Source organism: Bos indicus, chromosome 13 (genome assembly GCF_029378745.1).
Source record: "Bos indicus isolate NIAB-ARS_2022 breed Sahiwal x Tharparkar chromosome 13, NIAB-ARS_B.indTharparkar_mat_pri_1.0, whole genome shotgun sequence".
Classification (NCBI taxonomy): domain Eukaryota; kingdom Metazoa; phylum Chordata; class Mammalia; order Artiodactyla; family Bovidae; genus Bos; species Bos indicus.
Window position 1 is genome coordinate 40,668,981 of NC_091772.1, and position 20,454 is coordinate 40,689,434.

A 20,454-nucleotide genomic window follows, 5' to 3' on the forward strand; every position below is an offset into this window, starting at 1 on the left:
GAACAGTTTCCTCATTTCCAAAAGAAATGTTGTAACCATTTTCTGTCACTTCCTATCTCCTCCCTTCCTTTCTGCCCCCACTGCAGATTGAAGCTAATCTGTTTCTTTCTAAAGATTTGTCTGTTCTGAATCATGTAAATAGGATCTTTTGTGGTCTTTTGTGACTGGCTTTTATTTAGCAGAATGTTTTTGAGGTTCATCCATGAGGTAGCATGTATATAATGGGTTTTTAAGTTCACAATTTTTTTTAAAAATGATACTTTGCATGTGTTATTTTTAAAGTACCTTTACTATTATTAAGAATAAAAACCTAGCTCTTATCATTTGCTAAAGCTCTGGCAGAAAGAAAGATAATGCTTTACCACAAAAATACAGTTGAGAGCCTCCAGGAGTGAGTGTAGCACAGTCCTTACCTTTTGAAGAACTTGCAGTGTAGTTGGGGGTTAGAATGGCAAACCAAGTAGAAAAACACAGAATAAGAAGAATTGTGAGGACATAGAAGAGGAGCAGTTAATTCGTTGGGGGGATGTGTTCAAGGTGTGATAACACGGTGGCATTCGATCTGAGTCTAGACTTTGGAAAATGAATAAGATGTCAGGAAGGAGTGTTGGTCAGGAGGGAGAAGGAGGAACAGAGGTGTTGAGAGATGGAAGAGCATCTTCTGGGAACAGGGGAGGTGGGGTGGCCTGAGCAGCGTTGTGGCAGGACCGAGGGCTGGTAAGGGCCAGGCTCGTGGATCTGCACGTGCTGTGGTGGCACTGGAAGATGAAGGCAAGAGAAGACACAGCCACGTTTGTACTTAAAAGAAAACTGACAGCATAGAGGGTGGGCTGGAGAAGAGAGAGCCTGGAAGTGGGGCAGTCCATCCAGAGGCCGATCTTTTGGGTGAGAAGTGATGCCTGATGCTGGTAGCAGGAGTGAGAACATGTGGCATGGAGAGGCATCTTTCAGGTTAAGTTGAAATGGGCGGTAAGGAAGAGAATTCTGGAAAGACTCCCTGGTCTGTCTCTTGCACAGCCGAATGACTTGGGAATTTGGTCACTATCCCCCACGTAGTCAAGAGTAACTTGTGCTGGAAGCTTTAAGGAGTAAAAATAGCCTATCTTGTAACTTAAAGATGACTAAAAGTATTTTATTTCCAATTCAGAAATGAAGCACAGGTTCATACTGAGCCTAGGATATGTCAATTTCAGACTTGAACAGTCAAACCAAACTACTATTAATTATCACTTCCTCATAGCCAAAAGAATGCAATGGTGTAAAGATTCCTGTCGATGCCAGTAAGCCTAACCCCAATGATGTGGAGTTTGATAATCTGTATTTGGATATGAATGGAATCATCCACCCCTGTACGCATCCTGAAGACAAGTACGTAACCCATTTTTGTCGCTGATAGCACAAGTCACGGAGGAGTGCTATATGATATTACACTATTTGCTTGTCATTGTAGACCAGCACCAAAAAACGAGGATGAAATGATGGTTGCAATCTTTGAGTACATTGACAGACTCTTCAATATTGTCAGACCAAGACGGCTTCTCTACATGGCAATAGATGGAGTGGTAAGTGCTGAATGACTTAAAATCAGTTCCCCTGTGTTTGTTTTTGCTGTGTTCCCAGTGTCTGGAATGAAAGTCAGCTAAGTGAAGAATGGTTGACGATAATGAGTTTGAGAAAGAAAGCCTCACCTTTCAGCCTCTCATTCAGCTGTGTTTTGTGAGTGTGCCTGTTTTGTGCCAGAGCCCATGAGGTCCTGGGGGTGTTGGTGGCTGCCACTGCAGGGGCAGAGGCAGGGGTAGTTGGGTACGGTGAGTTACCCAGGGTCTTCCTGAGCATCAGCAGCGCATGCAGGGCATTGGGGCGTGGAGTGGGCAGTGCTACATGGCAGTGAGGCAACAGAGAGGAGCGGGCGTTTGTCCCATTTATTTATTTATTTATTTTTGAAGAGTTAAAAGTAATGAATGAAATAATTTTGAAAATCCAGAAAGCTTTGGGTTCGAGAAGATTAACTTTTCTATTTATTCAAGGAAAGAATCTTAGCTGCCTAAAAACTTAAGCTACAAGTAAAGTATAGTAAAAAAAAGTAAAGGGAACGGGAGTATGTCTTTCTTGGAGCAGATTACAGCTCACGTTAGCTAAGTTTCTTGCAGAATCCCTTTCACTGTACTCCACTGTGTTTTTCTGCTGGGTCAAGGATAAGTTATGTGCACATTTGAATGTTTATAGATATGTACCCATTCTTGTCTGTAACCCTTTTTTTTTGTTTATGTTAAAAATATAAATGTAGATCATAGCACTTGAAAGAGTTAGATTAGGTGGTCTCATTTTACAGGAAAGGGAACTGTTTAAAGAGAATATGAAATAGCTTACTTTATGCAGACAGGAGGCTTGAGAGTCCCTTCCAAACCCAGTTCAGTAATTGCAAAACCTTGCAGTTCAGTTCACTTCATTCACACTTACTCAGTGATTGAAGTTACATTTGGTTAGAGTGATATAAGATAAAGTGTTCTCTTTCTACCCGCTGTGCTTTATTATAGAGACAGCGTGATAATTATGGTCTTGTGAATCCCATTTAGAGACCTTTCTTCCTTTTAGGTGTGGGCTCAGAGAAGGTATTCCTGATCCTGGCTCTGTGGCAACTACTCCCTCTTTGTGTGCTGAGTCTCTGAGTAAAGCGAGCTTTCCATCTGGGGTGCCTGAAAGTATTGTAGCCTAATGGAACTGTCCTGGGCCCGCCCTTGTGCTGTGCGGCCCTCAGTGCTGTGGCCTTATAGAGGGGTTGTCCTTTATTGACACGTCACTCGTTCACCTGACTGCACTGCGTTTAAGGGTTTTGGTCCAAATTTAAGCCCTCAGGTTCTACTGTATGTGGTAAAAGGATTGTTTGGACGTATTACTTAGCTTTTCCATTTGAGTGCGCTATTTTTATCAGAGTAGCTGGTTCAAAATAATGTACAAATATAGTTATAAATGTTTGAAATAGTATGTGAATATGAAATACCCATTTTCAGGCACCGCGTGCTAAAATGAACCAGCAGCGTTCAAGGAGGTTCCGAGCATCCAAAGAAGGCATGGAAGCAGAGATAGAGAAGCAGCGAGTCAGGGAAGAGATCCTGGCGAAAGGTAAAGAGCATGCACCTTGGGCTTAGATGTGTTACACGAACTGTGTGGAGGGGGCAGGGCTGGTGCCTTCTCCTTACAAGTAGGCAGGGTTTTAATTTAATCAAGATCCCAGGATATCCAGGAGAAGTTTATGTTCACTGTTGAGGAAAAGTAGTTAATAGAATCGTTTATTCCTTTAATAAGCTTTTTCGTTTCTGAACTCTGTAGTAAAAGGGAAGTGAAAGTCTCTCAGTCGTGTCCAGCTCTTCCGAACCCATGGACTCTACAGTCCCTGGAATTCTCCAGGCCAGAATACTGGAGAGAGTAGCCTTTCCCTTCTCCAGGGGATCTTCCCAACCAGGGATTGAACCCAGGTCTCCCACACTGCAGGCAGATTCTTTACCAGCTGAGCCACCAGGGAAACTTGTGGACAAAAGGAAGGAATTAAGTAGGGAGAGCAAATTGTCAACTTCTGTCAGGGCGAGTGCAGCCCTTCGGTTCAGTTTCATCTGTCTGTAAACTAGAAATACATTGAGTGCTTCTTATTGCCTTTTGCTGTGGGGGCTGTTAGGAAGCCGCACTACTGTAAGCGTTTTCCTCCCATCAGTCTTGGTGGCTTGCTTGCTGCTTCTCCGTAGCACTCAGGTCTGTATGCAGAGGCCTGGGATGATGGCACCATGTTTCCAGGCTGTACTGGGATCGTGCACACTCACTGTGCCCAGGGCTCCCTCAGTTCAGGAAGGGGCTTGTGGGGTCGAATGGGGTCGTCTTTGCAGTCCGTCTAAGGCCTGATGGGTCGAGGCAGGAGTTGGCTGCGACTCAGAGAGGAGGGAGACCAGGGTGCTGAGCCCCTGGGACCGCTTCTTCCAAGATCCCTGTGGGTGAGGCGGGGTGAAGTGTGGTGCCTGCAGGGTGACTCGTTTGCTGTTGTGTTACCTGAGGCAACGTGATAGACCAGGAGAGCCACCATTATTGGTTCAGGATGTTGTGTCTGGCAGGTGGAAAAAGAGGCGTAGTGTAGTCGTCTGAGACTTGTAGTTACTGTGCATTTCATGTTTTTTAATTTGCTGGAAGTGTGCAAGTACATACATATTTTAACAGCTTGTAATTAATATTCTGATTACTGTTTGTATTTATAACAGGTTGTCTTTGCTTCTAAAGATGTCTTTTTTTCTTGAAGATGTTAGAAGCTCAAGAAAAGGCTTTTCAGTGATACAGAGGAAAAAATAGAATTTCTAAATCGCTCTAAGTGATATAAAGCTGTGATAAACTTGGCTTTTTAGTTTTTTCTTGGGCCCCTTCATCTTAAGAACTGTTACTGGGATTAGAGCTTCTACCCTGTGTGTGTGTGCACACGCACGCGTGTATGCCAGGTCATTAGGAAGAATGTCATTTTTACATAACGATAGAGTATCTTCCGTGTACCATGTCTTGTTTGACAGTCATGTTAAAGCAGCTTCATGTAATTTGAGGGGAGGAATCTTATTTTCTTCGAAAAGGGGGAACATTGTTCCTCAGGTGACAACACTTCTCTTTCTTTATATTTCAACTTTCTGTTTTTGTTGTTCTGGTCTAATATTGAGTAACTTACCTCACTGTTTATGGGGAGAACAAAGCATTGCCCCTTCTTCTCTAGGTGGCTATCTTCCTCCAGAAGAAATAAAAGAAAGATTTGACAGCAACTGTATTACACCAGTAAGTAGTCTCATACTTTGCTAGCTATTGCTAACTCTTAAATGATAGGTTAATTTATTTTTTTCTATCATTTTAGGGAACTGAGTTCATGGACAATCTTGCTAAATGCCTTCGCTATTACATAGCTGATCGTTTAAATAATGACCCTGGGTGGAAAAATTTGACAGTAAGTTTCACATTTTGGTACTTCAAAAAGATGAGGGTGACAATTTGAGTCATATCAAAGTCATGTCCTTTGATAGGACTGATATGTCTTTTTCTCCCTCCATGAAATGCTGATTGATGTTAGAGGAACGAGAAGCTTCTAGGGTTATTAGAGATGGGGTACCTTGCATGGTCCAGTGACCGGCAGCCGAATTTTCTCTCAGTGCCAATTTTGTCCTCTTACCGTCACCGTGAAGCTGTAAGATGGGACTCATGATTTAAAATACATATATATGAAAGTAATTTCTGTTGTTAGAAATCAAAATACAGCAAGATAAAAAGCCCTGGGGCTGCCTTTAAAGAATGGCTGTGTGCTCCTGAGTGTTTAAGTAAAATTTAAGCAAAATGTTTATATAATCTTGGGTTCATAAGCCCATTTCCCTGTTAATTAGATGTGGTACTCTGTATTTAATGGGTATCTCTTACCAATTACTCTCAGGGCTTGTATGGCTCGGTGCTGTATACTTGAGTAGCAGTGAAGAGTAGAAACTTGTGAACTGATCTGTTTTTCTAATGGCTAAGTTTGACCCAAACATTTCATTTTTTCTATTTCAAGTAGTCAGTTAACTAGTGAAATAATTTTGATGTCTAACACACACCTTATTAAGAAAAATTTCCAATTAGTAACACTGTTTTAATAGAATTATCCCAGTTTATTTTAAAATGTTCAGTTCTGTTGATTTTTGAGCTTGAAAAATGGGAATGAGCTAAAAATGTTTAAACTGTTTTTTGTAGGTTATTTTATCTGATGCTAGTGCTCCTGGTGAAGGGGAACATAAAATCATGGATTACATTAGAAGACAAAGAGGTAAAATTCATACATAAATAGTTGATTATATGTTCTATTAAAAAAAAAAGACAAGCCATTGTGTAGAAAATGTTTGGTAAAATGTGATATTCCTGTGGTATGAAATCTATTTACATAAATATATATTTCCCATCTCTCTAGCCCAGCCTAACCATGACCCAAACACTCATCACTGCTTATGTGGAGCAGATGGTAAGTTTCTTCTTTGGGATCTGAATCTCTTTGGGTTAAACAGTAGCGAGTCCATGGTTTGGTGTGTAGTAATGAATTATTCATGGCTGCCTGGAAATTCTAAAATGCCATGCTTATTTTATGTTTGAGAGAGAACTAGTGTGGAGTCATTTAATCTGTGTTTAATATTCACCTATCTTGATTTTTTTTTTTTTTCAACTTTTTAATATGGTCACACATATTTTTAAAATGGAAAGTTGCCAAGTGTTGACTTCTGAGTGGTAGTTACACTCTAAGCCCATGTTTCTGGAGGTCCTGTTCTTGGCCACTAGGAAGTTTTAGGCTTTTCAGCTTTGCTCTCTGTGTGATCCTTGGGGCTTTTCTTTGCCTTGCTGTCTTGTGTTACGATAATATCTTGCCTTTGGTTACAGTAAGGGTCTTCCGGAAATGCTCACTGTTTGGTGTTTTGTTGTTGTTGACTGATAGCTGATCTTATTATGCTTGGCCTTGCTACACATGAGCCCAACTTTACCATTATCAGAGAAGAATTCAAACCGAACAAACCCAAACCCTGTGGTCTTTGTAATCAATTTGGACATGATGTCAAGGACTGTGAGGGTTTGCCGAGAGAAAAGAAGGGAAAGGTAAGAATTTCAGGATGGTAGTAGCCTCATTTAATATTTTTCAGTTTTATTTTTGTGATCAAACATACATAACAAACTACCACTTTTTAGCCATGTTTAAATGTGCAGTTCAATGGCATTAAGTATATAACTGCCTCATTTTAAAAATGGATAAAAAGAAGACTGGTTGATTTGATTTTTCTTCTGTTTGCTCTGTTACCCCTCACAGAGATGTATCTTTCCAAACTCCTTAAACACACATTCACAACCTTGCACGCAGTCAGATTCTTTCTCCTCCCCGCTTTCCTAGCACAGCTTACATCTGCACAAGGCTGAGGTCTCATAGGTAATGATGCCCATTGTGCATGATTTGTTTGAACTGTAAATAAAGTCCATTAAACTTCTTGATACCTTTGAGTAACTCCTAGTTTCTCCCTATTATGAGTTCCCTTGGTTATATCCGTTTAACCATTTATATCCTTTTAAAGGGTGTCTAAGAATATGGTACCTCTTTAAAAGACGTGTTGAGTGAAAACTGGTAAAAAGTATACATATTCACAGAGAAGGGTGAGGCATGTACATTAAAATGTTAATATTGGTTGGGTGTAGGTCAGGGTTTGGCAAACTATAGCTCTCCAGGTTTGACCTATGAGTTTAGAGGGTCTTTTGTTTTTAAAGGGTTGTAAAAATAAAACATGAAAGAATATGCAACAGAAACCATACATGTCTCCCTCCGCAGGCTGAAATAGTTAGTGTCTCACCCTCTGTTAAAAACATGTGTGTGCTCCGTCAGTGTCTCAATAATAAAGAACCTGCCTGCCAGTGTAGACCCGCAGGAGACGCAGGTTCAGTCCCTGGGTCGGGAGGGTCCCTTAGAGGAGGAAATGGCAATCCACTGCAGTGTTCTTGCCTGGGAAATCCCATGGACAGAGGAGCCTAGTAAGTCCCATGGGGTCGCAAAAGACTCAGACACGACTGTGCGTCTGAGCGCTCAGCCCCTGGTCTAGGTGTGATTGAAATTGTGGGTAATTTTTATTTTTAAAATGGTTTGGTAAATTCTGCTCTTACTTAATACTTGTAATATTAAAATGGGTCTTGCTTTAGAAGAAGCTGTGCTATTTGTTTGGATGAAGGAAGTTCCAAGATTCGGAGTAGATATATTGAGTCTTCCCCCCTTTCTTACAGCACGATGAACTGGCAGACAGCCTTCCTTGTGCAGAAGGAGAGTTTATCTTCATTCGTCTCAGTGTTCTCCGTGAGGTATGTGGCGGTGACCGTTGGCATGGGTGCACCAGTAATAAGCCAACTGCTATTTGATGGCTTTAGTGACAGCATTCCTTTTTGGTCGCAGTATTTGGAAAGAGAGCTCACCATGGCCAGCCTGCCGTTCACGTTTGATGTCGAGAGGAGCATTGATGACTGGGTCTTCATGTGCTTCTTTGTGGGAAACGACTTCCTTCCTCACCTGCCATCCTTAGAGATTAGGTATGTGTGTGTGAGCTTGTGTGCTCAAGCTCCTGTTTAGCCCTCTGGCCTTTCAGTGCAGTCTGGTCCTAATGCTTGATGTTTGTTTCCTGGTGGCAGGGAAGGTGCCATCGACCGCTTGGTTAACATATACAAAAATGTGGTACACAAAACCGGGGTAAGTTCACTCTTGAATAATTTCAAAACAGAAGTGTTTGCTTTTGTAAGAAGGTCATTTTACATGTATTTTATCACTTACAGGGTTACCTTACAGAAAGTGGTTATGTCAATCTGCAGAGAGTACAGATGATCATGTTAGCAGTTGGTGAAGTTGAGGATAGCATTTTTAAAAAAAGAAAGGATGATGAGGTAAAGTGTTTCTCTTGCAGTAGCTCAATTGCTCCTGTCTCTCATAGGCTGTGATGATCCTGTGATTGTCCTTTTAACCTCTCTGAGTGCGCTGTTAAATCAATGTAGTGTATCAAATACCAGTGTAATCACGAGTGGTCAGTGCTTTGATGATTTTATAAAGGCTGTGATGCTTGCTGTGTGGAATTATGTATTGCACCCTGTGTGAGTTGCATTGTACTTTCTCTCTTTTTAATCTCAAGTAAGATATAAATCCAAATACCTGCCTAATCAATGGGCTGTGAAATGAGGGTTCCAAAGCTAGAAGAATGCTGGAATTGAACTCCTGGCTGCCGTGTTTTATAGGCACTGTGTATGCTCTGGACTTTGCAGCTCCGTACTCTGGTGGCGGAATGTAGGGGATCTGGGATGGATTGACTGCATTGGCCAAGGTAGAGGGTTGCAGCTGGTGTAAGAAATGTGGGTGTAAAAGAAGGAAATAAAGTCGCAGAGCATTTTGGAATTATTTATGTGGGATAGGGTGAGTCTTAGCATGGGCAGTGGGAAGTTTGCTGGTGCCATTCACCCAGGCAGTGAGCCCTGCAGGTGGAGCAGATGGGGTGGAGATAAGGTCGAAATGAGTTTCGTTTTGGAGGTGCTGCAATTGAGGGGCCACAGGACACCTGAGAGGAGAAGTCTATGAACCAGTCAGATGGATCCATGTGGAGCTCAGGTCAGAAATCCTTCAGAAGGAGATTTGAGAACGGTGAGCAGATAGGATATGGCTCCTATCTTGAGCAGAAACTTGACATCTCTGTGAGTTTATAAAGAGGGAAAGTGCTTTCCATCAGGGGTCTCTGGGAGTGTAGAGGTTTCAGGAGAAGGTAAGGCCGGGGGAGGAAGCCCCTGGAGAGAGGCGAAGCTGTTGGTGCTGCCTGAGGTTGTCAGAGTGGGATGGATGGGCCCCTGGTCCTCAAGCTAGAGGGAGGGGCCGCAGCCTGGAGGCAGAGTGGGCTGGAGGGAGGCCGACAGTGGGTGAGAGGAGCAGAAAGGAAGCAGAGGAGACCCTTCAGCTTCTTAGTCCTATAGATCTTTATGAGCAGATGGCAACATAATATTGATACATAACTTCCTGATCTCCTCAAAGATTAAAACATGTTATTGTATCTGATAAGATTTTGTGTTTTCCTCAGCTTTGCTACTGTAGCTAATGGCCTCTTCTTTAGAATCTTGGGTACCATTTTGTATAACAGTGAGTGGCCTGTAGGCATTTTTTCAAAGCCTTTGGTACTTGGTAATCGTCACATGTAAGATTCAAATAGCAGAAATAACTCACTCTGAAGTGTGAAACACCTACCAGAACAGCCATTTTACCGAGTCTTCAGCCGTCACAGTGGCTCCACTTGAGCTGCTGCTCTTTATGCTGAAGAAATAAACTACACACATTTTGTATTACTTGGTATAAAATCTCATCTTAGAAAAGTCTTTTTCTGTGACTTTAGCAGACTCTGTAGTGTTAAATATTGATGGTATTTGGCATTAGACTGGGATGTGTAGGATTTGATAGAAACCAAAGTGCTTCAGACTTCAGTATATCATGTGGTTTCTGGCTGGCCTGGCAGAGAGGGCATTTGACAGCTTTGGGTCTTTGTTGGTGTCCATGACTTGTTACGACGTTTTTTGGCATGGTTGGGCATTGTATTGGACAGATTTATGAACCCTCAGAAACTCAACATAAAAGTATCTGAGTGTATATAATTTCCAGGAACGTGTGTCCATGGCTTTTGACAGATTTCCAAAGGAATTCATAACACACAAAAGATGAAGTATCAGTAAGGTCTTGTCCAGGTAGATTTGATCTGCTTATGTGGCTGCCGCCCTTAAAAAGAGCAAAATAGTAGAATGGGAGTCTATCGATACTTGTTATTAAAATCAAACAGTTAGGTCAGAAATGTCTTTTTTATTTTATGAGCCTTAATCTTTGCCTTTTATCTTGCAAATGTTCATTTATTCAGCACACATTTCCTGTTTACAATGTGCCTGATAGTATTCATATTCTGAGGGTTAGTGATACAACAAAAAAATAAAATAAAAAATAGATGGAACTTCTTAGCTCGTGGAGCTGACATTCTTCTGGGGGAGATGGATAATTAACACAAAGCTGAAGTGTAGTATGCAGGGTGTGAGAGAGTGACACGTGCCGTGAAGGAAGTTAAAGCAGGGGACGAAGTGTCTGGGGAGGTCACAGCCCTAGGAAAGGTGGCTGGAGAAGGCCTTGCTGATGTCAGGGAGTGGACCATGCAGATGTTTTCAGGAAGAGCACTGCAGACGGACGGAATCACCCACCAAAAGGCTCTGGTCTGGAGCACGTATGGGATGTTGAGAACAGCGAGGAGCCCGTGTGGGAGCAGAGGATGCAAAGGGAAGGGAATAGGAGAAGAGGTCAGAAAGGTGGTGGATGTGGTAGAACCCTCACGATCATTAGCAGGACTTCAGCTCTCAGTCTGCATCACTGAAGCATGGAAGTGACAAAGTGTGACACGAACTAGGAAACATTAACTCGAGCTGCTGTGTGGAGGCAGAGACAGAAGCATCAAGCCCAATTAAGAGGCTCCTCTGCAGTATGCTAAGGGAGCCAGCATGGTGGCAGTGAAGGTGGTAATAGATGGTTGGATTTGAGATAGGTTTTGAAGCTAGAACCAGTGGGATCGGCTGATGGATTAAATCCTAGGTGTGAGAGAAGGAAAGGTATCAAGCATGACTCCAAGGCACTTTTTTCTGAGCAACCAAAAAATGGTCTGGTCTGAGTAGCTGTGAAGAGAAGACTGGGAGATGGAGAGATGGGGGTGGCGATTCTGTTTTGGACATGTCAGGGTTGAGACACGTAGGTGGGGGTGTTGAGTTGGCAGAGGCTCTGGTTGGAGACTCATGAGACTAGGTGATTATTGTTAGGAGAGCAGAGAAGTGGGGAGGTCCAGGTGATGGGCCCAGGGGAGCAGCGGCTTTCAGAGGGTGGAAGGAGGGCCGAGTGAAGGCAGCAGCAGGAGTGAAAGAACAGGTGAGTGTGGTGTCCTGGCAGCGAGGTGAAGAGCGTGGTTTCAGAAGGAGGAGTCACGGCCAGATAAGAGATGGCTCATTAACTGTGTAAGCAGAGTGTGGTTAGGGAAATTGGCAGTGTTCGGATCTTAGGAGGTTTTAAGTGGTCAGTCAGCATGTATCTGGCATTCAGCCCCTCCTGGCAGAAAGTGCTAACCTCCCATCTTGTTAAGTGTTCTCTTGGAGTGGCAGTTCTGCCTTGGAGGGTGGAAGTGCCAAGAGGAGGGTGATGGTCATTATAGTACCTGCTGTGGGCACCTTCGCTGTCGTTTCAGTGCCTGAACACTCAGGCATGGGCATGGGAGGGGTGCTTTCTGGGGAAGGACGCCTTTGAATGACTCAGTTAGTGGGGAGCAAGGTCAGCCCTAAATCCTGTCTAGTTGAAACCATGGCTAGATTTCAAAAATGAGTGGAGGGAAGAATCAAGGCAGATTGGACCCTTTCCTGTGAGTTAAACTGGCCCAGAATAAGCAGTGCAGACATCTGTCTTTTCTTCCTTCTCTCATTGGGTCTATTTGGTGGTGGTCATTGAGGGGAGCATCTGAGTGGTAGTGTTTTCCTAGAGCCCCACTGTTCTCTTTATCACTTGTGCCACACATGTGATAGGGTAGGGACTGTCCAGCCCTTTGTAGGTAATAGAGGCTCATTATTAAATTGTCTTATTGAATTTTTAAAATTTTCATCTTGATTATGAACTATATTCAGCTACAACTTAAAGAATTGTTTTCTTATGTGTATCTTCTCTATACTGACAGCCTGTTCACTCCAGGGTAAAACCAAGGGTCTTTGTCATGACTCTTACATTCTTCCCTGAAATGATATTAAAAACTATCTGCAAAAAAATTAAGAGGAACCATTTAAATTGTATATAAACCCAATTTAGAATGCCCTCTAGCCATGTGCAGTTCTGATAAGCAGCACTTTGAACATGCAGTCTATTGCCTGGTTTCATTATGTACCTAGGTTTCTGGGGTCTTCCTTTAAAACTTTAATTGTCTCTCAAATCATTCCTGGTAATGTTTAACTCTTACATTTTTGTGTAATTATTTGACAGAATATGTGGATTTTATACTTTTAGGACAGTTTTAGAAGACGACAGAAAGAAAAAAGAAAGAGAATGAAGGTGAGTTTTAATTCATAAGACTGGCAGTGGTATAAGTTTACAATTTGGGAGGAATGTGTTCATGACAGTAGCTTTTTATTCTTTACCCAGTAGGATCTGGTTAGAGACATGGTACCCACCCAACTGCCTTCCTGCCTGGTATTGATTTTAAAGGAGTCCTATCTAAGCTCTGTCTCAAGTCTGAAGGGAAATACTTGATGGGCAGGTGGTACTTAGTTATTTGAGTTTTTTACAATGATCAGTTATTATTATTGTTTTTGTAATAAAAGCAGTCAACCTTTGGTATCTCTTGAAGTCACTATGCTCTGTCTTTAATTTTGTCAGGTTAATCTTCCTAGAATAGAATGCGTGCATGCTTAGTCGCATCCTATTTTTTTTGCAACTCTGTGGATTGTAACCACCAGGCTCCTCTTTCCATGGGATTTTCCAGGCAAGAGTGCTGGAGTGGGTTGCCTTTCCTTTCTCCAGGGGATCTTCTTGACCCAGGGATCTAACTCACATCTCCTGCTTGGCAAGTGGACCCTTAACTGCTGTGCCACCTGGGAAGCCCACAGAATAGGATGGCTACCTGGAGTTTTGTTGTTTCTCTGCTCAGAAATTAGCAGTGACTTCTTAGTCACCCTCAGAGTCCATTCTCAGTCTGGCTTGCAGAGCGCCCGCCGCCAGCTCCTCCCTTCCTGTCCTCTCAACATCCTCTAAACAAGCCAGGCTGTTTTAGCCTGGCCTCCGTTGCCTCCTCCAGAGGTTCCTCCTCCCATCTCTGCACACTTTGCCTTCTCCATGGCTTCCCTTGCTGCCTGGCTGGTGCCTGGGTTGAGCAGGCCTTTCCTTTACCTCTGGTGATTCTTGTTGTCCTTCCTAGATTTTAAACTCAACGGAGTTGAGGGACTGCCTTTTATTTTCAGATTTTATTGAGTTTGAGCAATTTCAGGAACCTAGAAAGGAGAAGAGTAATTTATTGCTGAATTAGTTCCAAACCACTTAGATCTGGGGAGAAGCCTGTTTGGTTACTGCTTTCTTTTTTCTTTTATTAATTTTTTAAATTGAAGTATAGTTGATAACTGAAGAAGGGAAAGGCTTATCCACTCCAGTATTCTGGCCTGGAGAATTCCATGGACTGTATAGTCCATGGGGTCACAAAGAGTTGGACACGACTAGGTGACTTTCACTCACTCATTCATAGTTGATATATAATATTATGTAAGTTTCAGCATAATGATTCACAGTTTTTAAAGGTTATAATCTATTTACAGTTATTATAAAATGTTGGCTGTGTTCCCTGTGGTCTTGCAGTATATCCTTGCAGCTTATTTATTCTATCCATCATAGTTCATACTGTGTATGATTATTTTCTTTCAGTCAGTATTTGTTTTTAAAACATCTGTCAGTCACAGCTGTTGTTAATAGCTGTTGTCATAGCTCTGATTGGCAATAAAGAGTTAAATTCTAGCAAGGTGAAGAGTGAATAAAAGCTGTATTTCCTAAGTAGAAATCAAAGGCTTGACTTTTTTTTTTTTTTTAACCATTAAGGTAAAATGTTAATGTTATTTGTTATTTTTATTTGACTAGAATTATGTCTCGAACGTGTAGCGAAATTATAAGTAAGAGAACAGCCTGAGACTTGAATAGTTCCATAGAGTGGAACTGAATGTGATGATGGCTATTCTCAAACTTCCCATGTATGTACCAGAACAATGAATTATATGTACTTTTAGAGCAGAGTTGCTATTACAGACTGTTTACAGGGTGAGTTACCATCATATCAAAGGGTAAACAACCCTGAACGTCAACAGAACATCCCATCTTTTCCATGCTTGTAGTGGGGTCTCTTTCCATTGCCCTCTTTTTTCCCCTGTCATCCAGTTGTGTTGTGGTTTCATTTTAATTTCTACATTCGTTTGTCTTCATTTATTTTAGAGAGATCAACCATCTTTCTCTCCTGGTGGAATATTAACCCCTCATGCCCTTGGTTCAAGAAGCTCACCAGGATCTCAAGTGGCCAGTAATCCAAGACAAGCGGCTTATGAGATGAGGATGCAGAATAACTTGGTAAGGGACTCACTCTTCATGTAGCCTGAAAGGCTGGTGGCTTACCAGGTGCCCCTTGTAGTTGTGTGTGAATTTGATCATGTAGCCTGGAGGTGTTTTTTGTTTTACAGCTTTTTTCAATGTCTTTTGCCTTGGGATATTTTTATTTCTGTTAAATCTATCTTTATTAATATGAAATGATCTAAATGTGAATATGAAATATGAAAATACCTAAATGATGTGAAGGGAACGAAAATGCATGTAAATAAGATGGCTTAGTGGCTGCAGTGTTTCTGTAATGAACATGGGCCTCAGTGCTTCCAGCTCCTCCCCAAGGCACGATGGTGATGGTGATGGAAGCGTGAGGGGACATCCACATGTCTCATAGCTGGGGCAAGAGAGGAGGGAGGGTTTTGCTACCTAATTTCCCCTTTCTTCCAGGGATCAGTTGTGGGCATTTTGCAGAAGGGTATTCCTCAGTCTGTTAAGTACAGGTGCTCATTACTGCCTAAAGTCTCGCTCTCTGATTCAGTCATGGAATAGATCCAAGTATCTATTTTAAGGTAGCTCTCACTACCGAAATTCTAGTTGCTGCCTGTTTGTAAACTCAGGAACTAAATGGATTTGCCTTGTGATAGCCCTCTTTGTTTGAACTTTGTAATCCAGACTGCAGGAGCGGACCATCTCAGCCGGCAAGTCTCTACTCTGCCCATTAGCTTTCTGTTGTATTGACAGAAGACCCAAGAGCCTGGGGCACATGGCGGACAGCAAGCAGGGATGAGGGAAGAGACCATGAGCTAACGCAGACAGACAGCAGATGATCGAAGCTATTGCTTATTTCAGTCTAGCAGGCCTGAGAGAGAGAGAGTTCTGTACAGGGAAAAAAGATATATAACTTTTTACTATGGTGAATTCAAGGAAATTGTGTAACTTTGGATATTTAAGTTTTATTATTCCTTTTAGTTATCCTGTTGATGTTCAAGTTCTTTATTATAGGGCAATCCTACATGTGGAATTTTTGCCATGTCAAGAGACTGAATTTATATTCCCATTAACTCACAATGAGAAGTTTTAGGACCTTAGATTTGAAATTGAAGAAACAAGGTTTTGCATCTTCCAAGAGAAGAAGCTTGCCTTACTGTTGTGGGTTTGTTATTTTTATTTTTATTTATTTATTTATTTTAGTATTATTTTTATTTTATATTGAAGTATAGTTGGTTAACAGTGTGTTGGTTTCCAGTTAGATTCAGCTGTACATATATACATGTATCTTTTCTTTTTGCTCTTTGTTTTCTTGTCTTATTTCTTGCACCATTAACAGTGAGCTGCAGAGGGTCAGTGAAAGGGATTGCAGTGAGACTCTTGAGTAGGACAAAAGAAACTGATATTTGTCATTGAAGAGCACAGTGGCTACTGTCCCCACAGAATGGACTGAACGTGACTGGCAACACCATGTTGATGATGGAGTGCTGTTTTCTTAACATCAGGGAGGCATTAGGTCTAAACTCTGTAACCTGTGACACCTGGCCATACAGTATCATGAGTAAAGTTGATGCTCTACATTTTTAAAAGAAAGGGTTATAAACACCATGTGAAACAGAATTTTGCTTTGTTGTAACAGACTTTCTTAGCCTATGGTTTGAACTGCCTTTATGCTCAGATTTTACAGTTTCATCAAAATAGCCTCTTGAACTTCTCAATTTAAAAAGTTCAATTTATTCAAAATATCTAATAGATTTTCACTAATAGAACAAAACCTTTACTATGAAAACCTTTTCTGCTGCATATGTTTTTGGTCACTTAAAACTAAAGTTGCAGAAGATTTTAATTTTTAGTTTAAAGGATAGGGTGTGCCTATCCTCACTGAGTTAGGTACATAGAGAAGAGAACACTGAATTTAAACTGGTATCCAAGTCTTTGAAATACTAATGTATATTTTTCTAAGATGACCAATAGATTTTTATTTGTACACTGAATTTTAAAGCAGTGTATGTAAAATATTTAATAATTTAATAGTTACCTGGCTGAGTCTTATTACTAAACTGTTGCTTTCCAGAGTGGTTATACTATGCTAGGTTGAACACGTACCATTTAAATTCATTTTCATCTGCTTGGCTATTTTATAGTTAATTTATATATTTATCTTTTCCCCCTTTTACAGTTCTGCTGTTTGATTAGTAGAAAGTGATTGTGAATTCGTAAGATCAGGGAATCAGCAAAGAAAAGAAATATTTAGATAATAATTTTAAAAATCTATAAAATTCAGTTTTTCTTTTCAAGCAGTTTTTGCCCTAAGAACGTTCAAATTCATTTAAGCATAGGAAACTTGGTACCATATTACTCTTTTTGGGGAGAAGTACAATAGGCCAAAATCAGTCTTTATGCTTTCTAAATATATTCACCATATCCATTTAACAGGTTTAAAAAATAACAGCTTTAAATAAGGTATTACCATGAAGCATGGTGGTAGAAGCAGTGGGATGTAGCTTCTTTTGTGAAATGAATAATTAAATCCTTCCTCTGTAATGTCATAATTGTCTGCAGAGTCCTTCAGTCTCTCCTAATACGAGTTTCACTTCTGACGGCTCCCCATCTCCGAGAGGAGGAATTAAACGGAAAGCGGACGACAGTGACAGTGAACCTGAGCCAGAGGATAACGTCAGGTGAGGCCATTTTTTGGTAGCACTTTGTTAGCAAATTGCTGAAATAGAGGTGGTCTAATTAATGCTATTTAGCTCAGAGAAGCAGTGCTTTCAGTTGCTTGCCTGTGATCTTTTTATCCAGCAGTAATTAATGTGGAGGGTTAGGATAGTCAGTAAATTCCAGTGAGATGTGTAAGCTATAGCTGTTAAACCTAAGTATCTAGATTAGTATGCGTGCAGGTTCTCATCCTCCAAGCCACTTTCCCTCTGAGACCAGGCGCTAGATAGGCTAGGCATGAGGTGTTTAGCTCTGACTATGTGATCTGAATGTGACTGTGTGGGGATTAAATTTTCAAGCTGCTTAACCCAGAAAGTTCAGTAACACTTGGATACTTGATATAGTTTGCTTTAATCTTCTCAGTTGAAAAGTTTCTTCCTCAGGATGAAATATGCAGAAATCGTTTGGTTAAGAAATATGTATATTTTTAAAAACCACAAATTTGTATATGCACAGTTCTATTTCATGACAAAGGAGTTTCCCTTTAACTGTACACTTAACATTTATGATGGGAAACTTTGATTCTTTCATTTGTCCAGATCAGAGATTAATAACCTCTTTTATAATTAAATCTAAGCTTGAATCCTAGACTCCCAAGTACAAAAGGCCAACAGTCTCAATAAATGTAACTCATTAATAATTTAGCAAAATAATAGGTAGTCCAAAGTTAAGTGAACAATAGTGGTCCAAAAGCATGCACAAAAGCAGCTCATGCTTCTTATATAGGTTATGGATGGTGCGTTTGTGTTTATGATTAGAAACCTCACAAATGTCGTGTGGTTCTGCATTTTCCAAACAACCTTTGATGTCAGGTACTGCAGTCTGTGATGACGTGTCATCATACTTTTACCTTACCTGAGTTTTTGTCCTCTGCTTCTATGACAATGGATTTTCCTCTTTAAGTGTTTTTTGTTTTACTAAGAAGTCATCATGATCTGGCTAGTTTAATAGTAAACTAATTAATGCTAGCTTAATAGTAAACTTGATTTATTTAGTGTTTTATTGTTTAATTTTGGTGCTGGGAATAATCATGATGGAAATGCTTCTATCAAGAAATGCTTAGGATTCTTAGCATTTATTTTCTTACTGTCTTTTGTATAATGGTGATGTACATCATGAATAGAGATATTTCTCCAGATTGGTGTTCTGTGAATCCTTTGTGTAGCTATGAAACCTTTCATAGCTAGAATGGCATATAGTGAAGAACCAGTTACCCCAGGTCGCATCTTGCTGCACAAAATAAATGGAGATCAGGCCCAGCTGCTCACAGACACAGCTCACAGCTCTGACGACTGATGCTCAGACGCTGAGTGTGGTTCCTGAGGAAGGAGCTGGCAGCTGGCAGGGCATCCCACTCCTGGGGTGCACCCTGAAAACAAATGTGCTAAACAAGATTCCTACTTTTGCCTTTTTAAAAAAAAATGAAATTGTCTCTTCACTTCTTTCACTTAGGGAAAACAGGCATTGATGGAGGTCTTTTGCACAAGCCAAGTAGTGTAAAGGGAACTTTGGAAAGGGTTTACCTGTATTCTGAAACATGACTGCAATTACTTTGTAAGGTCTGGCACGTGGTAGAAAGTGGCCTTACTATAGAGGCATCTTGAGATCTGTCCTGATGAAAAGAAAATTATTTTGGCTTCTTTGTGTTCTATCAAGAAAATGTTTTAATCTCTCAGAGAATGAGAAATCAGTACTTTGTGGTTCTTCTCATTGTATGTTTAGTAATTAATGATAACTTAGTGAATTGATTGGCCTGCTTCTAAGTTTTACCAGAACATGCAAATATACATATGTACGTGTGCATGCATGTCCTTCCCTTTAACTCTTAACTTTAAGATGCCCAAGCATGCAGAGTATAGATTAGCTATACCAAGTTTCTGCCTGGTTTTTACTCTTTTATAAATTGTGTTTTACCTTTAAAAGAATTACCCATAGCAAATCTTTTTTTTCCAAAGTAGTTTAATTGACTTGTTTCGTACAGTTTAGATATATCCTAATAAACTGAGGAACTTGAACTATATAAAAATATATTCAGTATTTGAATCTTAAAATGTAGTTTTAGAATTACTTCACGGTCCAAAAGCATATAAAATAGTATAAAATTTCAAGCAAACAAGTGTTATGTATCTGTGCTTAGTCACTCAGTCATGTCTAACTCTCTGTGACCCCATGGATTGTAGCCCACCAGCTCCTCTGTCCACAGGGATTCTCCAGGCAAGAATACTGGAGTGGGTAGCCTATCTCTTCTCCAGGGGAATGTCCTGATCCAGGAATCAAACCAGGGTCTCCTGCATTGCAGGTGGATTCTTTACCAGCTGAGCTACCCAGGAAGCCCTGTTACGTATCTACTTTAGCATAAGTGATGATCCTTTTTTAAAATGTAGTTTTAGAATGATCTTACTGGAATCAGTGTTTTGAATTTTTGATGTTTAAATATCTTTAAGTTGGTAATAAATCCTGTGAAAGTGGAGGTTTTAGAAAATAGTTAAATGAACTGTGTTTGCTAGCGTTACTGTTGAACTCATTTACATTTCACCTGGACATTAGATGTAAGTTGATTGGGGTGATAAATAGGTGTACACTTACCATATTAAATCAGGATAAACTGATCTTGCCTGGTTTTTTAGGTTATGGGAAGCTGGTTGGAAACAGCGATACTACAAGAACAAATTTGATGTTGATGCAGCAGATGAGAAATTCAGACGTAAAGTTGTTCAGTCTTACGTTGAAGGACTCTGCTGGGTTCTACGATATTATTACCAGGTACAAAGGATATTTTCCTCTAAATTTCTAGCTGATAATTTTAGAAAGATAATTTTTGTAATAATGTGTATTATTGAGCCTAATATTTGTTTATAAAGCTCATTAATGTATACACAGAGCTCATTTTTGTTGTTAAAGAATTTCAACATAAAGGAGTGTTGTTGAGTATGCTTTGTCTTGCAAATGACTACAGTTTAGTGTTTTTTTTAATTGGAATAAAAAAACAACTGAATAACTAATAGGTAGTCACTAAATGAATTGGAAGAAAAAAAATAACTGAGCAACTATTAGATAGTCACTAAATTACAGAACAAAAGAGAAAGCCTGGA

At 40.5% G+C, this 20,454-nt stretch overlaps 1 protein-coding gene across 5 annotated transcripts in view; it reads left to right on the plus strand.

Moving 5' to 3' along the window:
- The window catches only part of XRN2 (5'-3' exoribonuclease 2), a 62,618-nt gene that overhangs the window by 9,616 nt on the left and 32,548 nt on the right, over window positions 1–20,454 (plus strand). For 3 of the 5 annotated variants that reach the window (XM_019973259.2, XM_070801056.1, XM_019973260.2), the window contains exons 2-17: window positions 1,241–1,368; window positions 1,451–1,562; window positions 3,012–3,123; window positions 4,739–4,797; window positions 4,874–4,963; window positions 5,737–5,809; window positions 5,951–6,001; window positions 6,467–6,624; window positions 7,789–7,863; window positions 7,955–8,088; window positions 8,188–8,245; window positions 8,329–8,436; window positions 12,590–12,634; window positions 14,552–14,683; window positions 17,207–17,325; window positions 19,990–20,125. In XM_019973259.2, the coding sequence (XP_019828818.2) occupies window positions 1,241–1,368; window positions 1,451–1,562; window positions 3,012–3,123; window positions 4,739–4,797; window positions 4,874–4,963; window positions 5,737–5,809; window positions 5,951–6,001; window positions 6,467–6,624; window positions 7,789–7,863; window positions 7,955–8,088; window positions 8,188–8,245; window positions 8,329–8,436; window positions 12,590–12,634; window positions 14,552–14,683; window positions 17,207–17,325; window positions 19,990–20,125 (1,590 nt within the window). Of the gene's footprint in view, window positions 1–1,240; window positions 1,369–1,450; window positions 1,563–3,010; window positions 3,124–4,738; window positions 4,798–4,873; window positions 4,964–5,736; window positions 5,810–5,950; window positions 6,002–6,466; window positions 6,625–7,788; window positions 7,864–7,954; window positions 8,089–8,187; window positions 8,246–8,328; window positions 8,437–12,589; window positions 12,635–14,551; window positions 14,684–17,206; window positions 17,326–19,989; window positions 20,126–20,454 lie in introns of those variants that run through there. The other 2 variants (XM_070801057.1, XM_070801058.1) reach the window with 2 other exon arrangements.